The sequence below is a fragment of the Poecilia formosa genome, unplaced genomic scaffold (genome assembly GCF_000485575.1).
Source record: "Poecilia formosa unplaced genomic scaffold, Poecilia_formosa-5.1.2 Scaffold548, whole genome shotgun sequence".
Classification (NCBI taxonomy): Eukaryota; Metazoa; Chordata; class Actinopteri; order Cyprinodontiformes; family Poeciliidae; genus Poecilia; species Poecilia formosa.
The window spans coordinates 142,439-151,705 of NW_006800487.1; the positions used below are offsets into that span (position 1 = coordinate 142,439).

Sequence of the window (9,267 nt, forward strand, 5' to 3'; positions counted from 1 at the left end):
CCCGGCTGTCAGAGGCTCTAGCAGCAGACGGTGGGTTGAAGTCCTCTGAGAAGCAACACATCCTGGAGAAGAACCACACCAGAGGAAACAGAACGAGCTGCCTTGCTGACACAGTGATGGATAAAGGAACTGCTGCCTGTAAGAAGATGATCCACCACCTTCAGGCTGTTGATGCTCCACTGTCCTCCAAGCTGGGCTTGTCCTCTGGTCCAGTTGTTCAGCAAGGTGAGTTCTGCTGGCAGTTCAAGGGTCTACATCCAAACATCCTGGTTGGGGAGAGATAAAGGCAACTTCATCCCAACTATCTTGACCAAAGACTTGGTGCTAATTTTTGGTTTCAACTCTCTTCCAATGCAGGTCCAGTTATCGCCATCCATGCCCCAGATGACTGCTCAACAGAACCCAATCCAGAACCAGAATCTGAACCTAGTGGCGTTAAACGTCTGCTAGGTTTAATTCCATTAAAAGGATCCTCGACTAATCTAACAGATTTAATTTCTTTAAAAGGATCCTCGACTAACCTACTGGATTTAATTCCGTTAACAGGCTCTTCAACTAATCTAAAGTAAGTTTCTGCACAAGTTACAAAATATTACATCTATAGATAAAAGAGTTTAAACATCCATTTATATTTAATCAACATCAACCTTCACTCTCCCCAATTTCTCCTTATAATTCAATGAACCAAAGAGCTGAAGAGAGTAAAGACGACTGCTGGGAGCAGATCTGCCCAGAAGGGGACAGCGATGCTGTAAGTCTAATCTTCTTAAAACTCTCAGCTGAAATTACGGTGTTTATCAAAGAGATCAATCTGATTTATGGAAAGTGGGATTTTTATTGCCAGAATGGGAAAAGGGTAACATGTGCTTCCCTTCTTTTTTTCTTAAAAAGGACATCAAGCAGTGGTTGAAGGAGCATCTGGAGGATCTGGACAGCAGGGAGATGAAGTACTTCCACTGGTACCTGCAAACTGCAGACAAGTCCAAGGATGGCTTCAAGCCGATCAAGAAAAGCCGCCTGCAGCACGCAGACATACTGGACACGGTGGACCTGATGGTCCAGACCTACACCAACATCACCAAGATGGTGGCAGGGAAGATTTTCAAGAAAATGCATAAAAATAAAGGAGATGTAATTATCTGATTTTTTTCATTCATAATGAACATACACGTGTGCAAGAACACACTCTGTTACTTTTCCGATGTGATTGTGAGAGTCTTTTTTACATTTAAAGGGTTGTAAAGATTGGCTTCTGGATATTTTGGAAGAGTTGGATGACAGAGAGATGAAGTACTTCCACTGGTTCCTTCAAACCGCAGACAAGTCCAAAGACGGCTTCAAACTGATCAAGAAGAGCCGCCTGGAGGGTGCAGACCGGCTGGACACAGTGGACCTGATGGTTCAGACCTACGCCACTAAAACCAGGGAGGTCACCAAGAAGATCCTGGAGAAGATTGAGAAGAATAAAGGTCCTTCCTGCAGAAATGAAACCACTGCTACCATTGAAAAGCTTCAGAAGTTACAAAATAATTCCAGTTGATTTTTTTTCCTATAGAAACTGTTGTTCCTGAAGTTGAAGAACAGAGTAGTCCATCTTCTCCAGCTGCTACAGAAGGTATGGCTTCTCTTTTTTCACTGAACATGTGTAGTTGATTGACTATACAGGTGTAAAAATCAGCCAAAGTCCAAACAGAGGCTTTAAATGTCCTTCAGAAAGGTTGATGAAGCTTTAGGCCTTCAGGAGATGTTTAAGGTTCAGTTGCATGAAAAGACAAGCATTTGGTTGAAAATATGGAGAAGGAACTGAGATAACGGCTGATTTCACCAATTTAAGGGTTTGGAGGAGATTTACAGGATTCTCTAACTACAGATAGAGTTAGAAGTTTAAGATCCACTAAACGCAGAGACTCAAGACATGGACTAGACCTGTCCTTGTATAAAACCAGACCTAAACCTGAGGCAGAACGTAGGATGTTCATCAGACATTGTTCCAGGTCTGCTTTGGTTAAGTCATGTCAGATCCTGTAATGTTGCTCATATCATTGCCGGTTCTGGTTGGTTCCCTGTACATCTAGAAGAGAGTGAGGAGGATCAGATCTCTCTATAGAGATCCATTCTGCTGCATGTTGCATGTATTTTTTCATTCCCAGAAGGAACTACAGTGACTCTGTTTTCTTTCTGCCCACAGAGAAAGTGCTCACCAGGATGCTTAATGACTTTGTGGAGAAGGTACCAAAAGAAACGTTATCACAGCTCATGGAGGCTCTCATGACTGGCAAGACCCTGATGTCATCAGAGAAGGAGACCATCCTTCAGAACCACACCAGGGTCAACATGGCCAGTTGCTTCGTTGACATCGTGATGGAGAAGGGAACTGACGCCACCAAAGAGCTGATGAACCGTCTTCAAACCATCAACCCTCACCTGTCCTCTGAGCTGCGTTCACCTTCTAACCCAGGTGCATTTACAGTTTTAAGCCACAGTCCTTCCTGTGTCTATGGACTGTTCATGTGTTCCTCAACCCGTCTCTGACCTTTCCCCAGATAACAAGGTCAAGAAACGTCTCTTCAGTGGTATAAGGTAAGGTACATTGGGTTCTAGCAATGGATAGGACTGTTCAAACACTACAACACCAGTTTATTCTCATAATTTGATTGAATAACTTAGAAACAACCATTTGGGCTGGTCAATACTTACAGCTAAATATGTTCTCAGTAGTAATATCCATACTCTTCCAATCCATAGGTTGAAAAGGTTGATATCCGACGAACAGGAAGAATCCTGGCACCAGATTTGTCCTCCATGGGACACGGATGCTGTAAGACAAATCTTTATCTATAACTGGGTGGATTCACAGCATAAACCACTACCACACTGCCTGGTGAAAACTCGATAGTTTACTAAAATTAATTGGTGTCCCTTCTTTCTGTTCTTAAGGAGTTGAAGCATTGGCTGAAGGACTCGCTGGAAAATTTACGGAACAAGGAGGTGAAGTATTTCTGCTGGTACCTGCGGACCGCAGATGAGTCCAAAGACGGCTACAAACCAATCAGAAGGTGCCGCCTGAAGTATGCAGACAGATTGGACATATTGGACCTGCTGCTGCAGATGTACCCTGGGAAGGTCAAGCTGGTCACAGAGAAGATCCTGGAGAAGATCAGTAGCAATAAAGCACAAGTAAATATATCAATATTTGTATCTATTATACATTTTAGTCCAGTTTGACAAATTCACTTCAGAAAAATACTATAACTAATCATTATACTGCAATGGCATACAGCACTGGATTCTGGACTTTTTCGAAGAGTTGGGCGACAAAGAGCTGAAGTACTGCCAGATGGTGCTGCAGAGCACCGACAAGCTAAAGGGCGGCATCAGATCCCTGAAAAGAGCTCCTGTAGAGGACGGAGGGAAGGTGGACGCAGCAGATGTGATGATGAAGATGTATAGCTCTGATACCAGAGAAGAAGTCGAGAAAGTTCTGAATGAGCTCAAGGACAGTGCAGGTCCGTCAATGAAAACAGCAAGAGTCTGGCTCTTCATGTAGGCAGAAGACTAAAATTTTGGTTTGCTGGTTTCAGATTATGTTTTATCTGATGATGAGCAGCCGAGTAATCCATCTTCTCCAAGTGCTGCAGCAGGTAAGTGTTTATTACTGTAGTCAACATGCATAAACATAATGCAGTCTAGATAGATAGAGAAATTATAGCCTGTGTCAAGAAGTCCAAGATTAGGCAGGAGGACAGGAGTCTCATGGATTCAGTGAAACTAAAGAAAGGAAAAAAAACCACCAAAAACAAAGTCTTGAACTGGAGGATCCAGGAGGAGTCTGAGGTAGATGACCCAGAGGCTGCAGGAATCCAAGTTAGAAACTTCAGGGCCCTGAAGTCACTGCTACAACTGAGGACTCACAAAGGACTGTGGGAGGATGATCAAGAGAGTAATGGCATAAATCTTTGGGGCCTGACCTTTCAACTAATGAGAGGATTCACTGTAATGAATGGTCCAATAATCCTGGATAATCCTGAACATCCATCCAACCATTGTCTGCCATTTATCCAATGTTGGTTTGAGGGTTGCAGAATAAGTAGGGAGACCCAGACATCCAGCTCCTCCGGGGCAATCCCAAAGCATTCCCATAAGAAGAACATCATCCCTCCAGTGTGTGTTGGGTCTTCCTATCAGTCTTCTCCTGGTTGGATGTGCCTGGATGACCTCACCAGGGAAGCGTCCATCCTAACCAGATACCCAAGCCACATCAACTGGATCCTCTTGGTGTGAAGAAACCTGCTTTTCCTGCTCCAGTTCATGCCCTCGGATTTGGAGGCACTGATCCTCATCCTGGCCACTTCACACTCAGTTGCAAACCGCTCCAATGAAACCTGTAGATCACGACCAGATGAGGCCAGTAGGACCACATCATCTGAAAAACCAAAGGCTCAATCCTGAGGCCACCAAAGGGGAAACCCCTCAACGTAGAATCAGTGACAAAGGTTCAATCCTGCACAACAACAAGGTTTTGGCTTCAGCCACATGGAAAAGTGAACAGACCTTGAGGAACTCGGTGAAGTTGATAAATGGTTTTCAACTGAAGATAGAGACTCTGCCTCTCAAGAAGCTGAACGCCAAATGTTAGGGATGAAAGTGAAGGCTCTACAGTTCAGTGGTTGTTGAAAACCTTGATGTTCCCCAACCGTACGAGCCGTGTTGCTGAGGCTCCTGAGATGCTGAAACCTCCTCTCTCTGGAGGAATGTGGTGGTGAAGCTTGACGAACTGAAAGCTGTATAATAAAGTCTAACAGGTCATAATCCAACTAGTAGAAACATTCTCTCTAACGTCAGGAGGCCAAGAAGATTTAACTCTTCTTGGCCTGGTTGGGGGTCCATCCGCGGTCAGCCAGAACCACTGAAAGATGGTCTTTTCAGAATAAAGTGAAAAATCTGTTATGCTTCCTGTCTTGTCATTCTTGCTGTAGAAAAAGGAACGAAGAACATGCTCCTGGACTTCATCAGGAAGGTGTCCAAGGAAACCCTGGAGCAGGTGGTGGAGGCGCTGGTGGCCGATAAGGTGCTGAGCGCCTCAGACAGAAAGTCCATTTTGGAGAAGAACCGAACCAGAGTGAACAAGGCCAGCTGCCTGGTGGACATCGTTTATGAGAGAGGAGCTGAAGACTGCCAGAAGGTGATCAATCAGGTCCAACGCATCGACCCGGCCCTGCACTCTGACCTCAGGCTCTCCCAGCAAGGTGACTTCATCTGCTTCCCTCTGAACAGGGGCTAGACTTAACGCTTCTCGATAAAAGATACAGGGTCTTCTTATTATTAATAATACATTAATATTCATTATTAGTAATGCTATTATTAATATGTTTATTATTATTCATCCATACGTCCGCTGTAATTGTTTATTTTCTCCTGTCTGCAGTTCTGTTCAAACGTCTTCGCTCCAAGATGAAAGACGACGGGAAAAGCAAAGGACAGGAAGAGGAGGAGGAGGAAGAAGAAGCAGAAGAAGAATGATCAGCCTGATTCTGTCCAACAAACAGATTCATGATATTTAACGTTTTTATTTCACTCTTTCATTTCAACCTGCAGTAATTAATCAACCGTCCAGATAAATCATCACATCTGGACGGTTTATTTCTATTCATTTTGTTTTTATTAAATCAAAACATAAATCCAGGACCTGAACGATGAGATTCTTCCATGTTTCCTGCAGCAGGTGATGGTGGAGGTGATGATGTCTGATGTTTTGTAACTAAAGTCATTTTAATGTTTCTGTTCTTTTCTACTGGAATAAAAATTGATCTGAAAGTCAACAGTTTGATCAGTGTACTTATTGATCAAATAAAGGCTGGAAGGCCTCCTGACCATCACCCTAATCTCCCTAGCTGTCCATTAAATGCAGATTATTAGAATATTGTTTTATCTGTCCTTTAAAACTTTTATTGTTATTAAATATAATGTCAGTTAGCATTCAATTACAGGTAATACCACAGCTCTCCTCGGTACAGAATGATTTAATTATTCAAATACATTTAAAACCATCCACATTGGTTCTGCATTTCATCTAATAACTGATCAATAAATGATCAGATCATAACTGATCAATAAATGATCAGATCATATCTCTCAGGTCGTTTCAGCCTCTGGATTTTCTCTCTCCTGCAGGGAGGAGCTGAAATGAACGGTGACTTCCTGGGAAGTCAACATTCAGGTTTCAGAGACCGAGTGGCTCAGTCCAAGTCTACTGCAGCAGAGAGCGGCTCCGGGTTCTACTGGGTCGACTGGTGGACGGACTGGTGGACGTACTGGTGGATGGACTGGGAGGACAGCTCACCACTGTAAGTGTTTGAGCCGATGAGTGCCGTTTGTTTCAGTGCATTCTGGGATGTGTAGTTTTGGACCTGCAGCTCCTTGTTGCTATAGACTGGTTGCCAGATTTCTGTCGTCTCGGCAGAGGAAGAATGGTTCTGTGGTGTGATGAAGATCGCCAGCAGAGCATCATCTTCATCATAAAGGATTTTACTACTGCGGTTCTGAGTTTTTAGCTGGAACTCAGAGATTGATTTCACACCAGAACCCGTCCAGAATCCGTCCAGAACCCTCTTCCTTCCTGATCCGTCCTGTCAGGTTTTTACTTTATGTCAGTTTGGAAACTCAGACCAATCAGAAACGTTGAAATATTGTTTGTTTGGTTCTGATCCGGGGTCTTTGAGCATCCAGAGGTGAAATCTGATTATTTTTCTTATGGGTGAATCACATCTCTGTTGCTGCTCATTCCTGCAGCTCATTATGCAGATGAAAGTGTAGCAGATTTAACAATAGGAAGAGCTGAGTCATCAGAAGAACAAAGGCAGGATCAGGGAGCGGCTGCTGCTCAAATGAAATGAAAATATTTTCTATGGAAATAAACTAAAAACTATTTGAGTTCATCAAGTGAAAACAGAGCCAGGGACGCTAAGCTAACTGTCAGTATTATTATTACATGTAGAAGTTAATATTCTTTGTTATGCTGGTTTGGAAAATAATTGTGAAAATCACATTTTATTCTTGCTCCTCTTTATGGCGCCCCCAGACTGCAGGCGCCCACAGCAGAGTTAAAACCTGAATTGTTTTAACTCTGCTGTTGACTCTCTATGTGAGCTCAGTGTTTAGCTGCAGTTGGTTCATGTGGAGCGCAGGAAAGTTCTGCAGAAGGACGATCTGATCCCATATTGCCGAAGTCCGACTCGGGGAGTTTTCAGGAATAAATCTTGAGTGGTGTTGATGTGCTTCAAGGAAACAGAGCAATTAGACTAAATTAGCTGCATTTCCTCAGAACTGAACATTCAGGTTCTGCTGCTGATGGGGATTAGCATGAAGCTAACTGGCGTAGCCTGACTTTAACCCTTAGTGTGCTCTGAAGTCAGGAGTTTAACCTGTGAGGTTCTGAAGAGAATCAACCAGCACCAGTTAAACATCTGTTACTGGTTGCTTACTGTAGTTCAGCTCCAAGGCGCCCCTAGAGGCCAGAGAGCAGAACTGCAGCAGTAATTAAAGGAGGTGATGCTGTTTGTCCTGCAGGAGAACTTCAGGATCACAGATCTCAGGATGCAGGAGAAGAGGTGGATGACCCTCCCATCATTTCCTCACAATATCTCAGGATTTGACTACACCGTCTCCATCACGTTGTTCTCATGTGTTCCAGTAAGAAGCAATCAGCAGGACGTCAACCCAGCAAACCGGCCTCTAAGATCTCCTCAGCATGTCCCTCCTGGTGTTGTCCTTTTCAGTAAGCAGTCCCGTTTCAGGAGCAAGAGCAGTTTTTTTACTTTCAGTTTTCTTTTTTTAATTTTTGAAATTATGATGCTGCAAACAAAAAAAATTCAGCGAACCAGCACAAACGTATCTCAGTTAATTGGCACCATAGTTCATTTGATTTGTGGGCTGGCTAGTTGACCTTTGATGACCTCTGGAAACATTTCTTAACGTCTTTAAAATGACGGTGCCACAAATGTTGGACACCGTTTTCATTCAATGTGACTCGGAGTCGGAAGCTGCAGATTCATCGTCACTCAGCAGAGATAAACGTTTTGATGGATATTCATCTGAAACATTTCCTGATTCTCAGGAGAGCAGAACTTCATGAACCTGAACGGATCCAGTCACCTGGACTCCAGAGTGAAGTTAAAGCTAAAGTTGCTAACACGGCTTCGCTCCTTCAGGGGTAAGCTGGGATTATTTCTTCCTGTTTTCATCCATGCCTCGCTCCAAAGTGTTTTACAGTTTGGTATTTCTGTCTGTTTTCACTGTTTATAAAGGAATAAAAGCTCAAATAAAGTCCATGTTAGTCAAACTTAAACCTTCTGTCTCTCCTAGTTTTGTTCAAAAGATCTGTACTGAAGACCAGGCGGACTTCTGGCCCTCAGTTTGTCCTCCAGGGGATAAAAATGCTGTAAGTTTTCATCTTTGTTTCTAAACAAGAGAATCTGGAGTTATCCGTGTTGTTTCAGTATCAACCCTGTTGGTTTATTTTGAAAGGAATCGAAGCTTTGGCTGAAGAAGACCTTGGAAAAGTTGGACAACAGGGAGCTGAGATATTTCCACTGGTTCCTGCAAACTGCAGACGATGTTAAACCAATCAGAAGGAGTCGCCTGCAGCATGCTGACAGACTGGACACAGTCGACCTGATGCTCCAAACGTATCCCAAAAACTTTCAAAAGGTCACCCAGAAGATTATGGACAAGGTCAACAGTCGTAGAAAACATGTAAATATAATGTCTATAAATACAGCTGCATAAACTATGAAGCATTAAGTTCAGTCTGGTTGATTTTCTCAGTGAACTGTTCATTTCTTCCTCTATCCAGGGGGTTCATAACTGGGTTCTGGACTCCCTGGACAATCTAGACGACAAACAGCTGAAGTACTTCCACTGGTTCCTGCAAACGGCAGACAAATCCAAGGACGGCTTCAAACCCATCAAAAAGAAGGACCTGGAGGACGCAGACAGACTGGACACATCGGATCTGATGGTTCAGACGTACGACACAAACACCAAGGAGGTCACAGAGAAGATCCTGAAGAAGATCAAGAACAACAAAGGTCTGTAAACATCTCACAGATCATCAACTGACTGGATCATCGTTGATATCGACTCTTTATTGGCTCCAACAGGCAAAGACATACCAGAAGCTGAGGAGCAGATGAAGCCATCTTCTCCAGCTGAAGCAGAAAGTAAGAGTTCACGATGTGAAGTGGTTGGAGTTTAGTTAGGATGCAGATA

The 9,267-nt window shown here is 43.5% G+C and overlaps 2 protein-coding genes across 5 annotated transcripts in view; both read left to right on the forward strand.

Moving 5' to 3' along the window:
• The window catches only part of LOC107834202 (uncharacterized), a 15,412-nt gene extending 9,593 nt beyond the window's left edge, over window positions 1–5,819 (forward strand). The window contains exons 2-12 of the mRNA XM_016665119.1: window positions 904–1,131; window positions 1,235–1,469; window positions 1,556–1,615; window positions 2,189–2,458; window positions 2,544–2,580; window positions 2,746–2,818; window positions 2,938–3,177; window positions 3,281–3,506; window positions 3,582–3,641; window positions 4,977–5,246; window positions 5,426–5,819. Coding sequence (XP_016520605.1) covers window positions 943–1,131; window positions 1,235–1,469; window positions 1,556–1,615; window positions 2,189–2,458; window positions 2,544–2,580; window positions 2,746–2,818; window positions 2,938–3,177; window positions 3,281–3,506; window positions 3,582–3,641; window positions 4,977–5,246; window positions 5,426–5,520 — 1,755 coding nt within the window. The 5' untranslated portion in view covers window positions 904–942 and the 3' untranslated portion in view covers window positions 5,521–5,819. The remainder of the gene's footprint in view (window positions 1–903; window positions 1,132–1,234; window positions 1,470–1,555; window positions 1,616–2,188; window positions 2,459–2,543; window positions 2,581–2,745; window positions 2,819–2,937; window positions 3,178–3,280; window positions 3,507–3,581; window positions 3,642–4,976; window positions 5,247–5,425) is intronic.
• The window catches only part of LOC103129468 (uncharacterized), a 20,268-nt gene that overhangs the window by 5,740 nt on the left and 5,261 nt on the right, over window positions 1–9,267 (forward strand). The window contains exons 1-8 of one of the 4 annotated variants that reach the window (XM_016665095.1): window positions 6,059–6,344; window positions 7,567–7,607; window positions 7,691–7,774; window positions 8,114–8,209; window positions 8,362–8,437; window positions 8,524–8,751; window positions 8,852–9,086; window positions 9,159–9,218. The exons of 2 other annotated variants lie outside the window; for them this stretch is intronic. In XM_016665095.1, coding sequence (XP_016520581.1) covers window positions 7,594–7,607; window positions 7,691–7,774; window positions 8,114–8,209; window positions 8,362–8,437; window positions 8,524–8,751; window positions 8,852–9,086; window positions 9,159–9,218 — 793 coding nt within the window. In that variant the 5' untranslated portion in view covers window positions 6,059–6,344; window positions 7,567–7,593. Of the gene's footprint in view, window positions 1–6,058; window positions 6,345–6,828; window positions 7,608–7,690; window positions 7,775–8,113; window positions 8,210–8,361; window positions 8,438–8,523; window positions 8,752–8,851; window positions 9,087–9,158; window positions 9,219–9,267 lie in introns of those variants that run through there. One more of the 4 variants, XM_016665094.1, reaches the window with a different exon arrangement.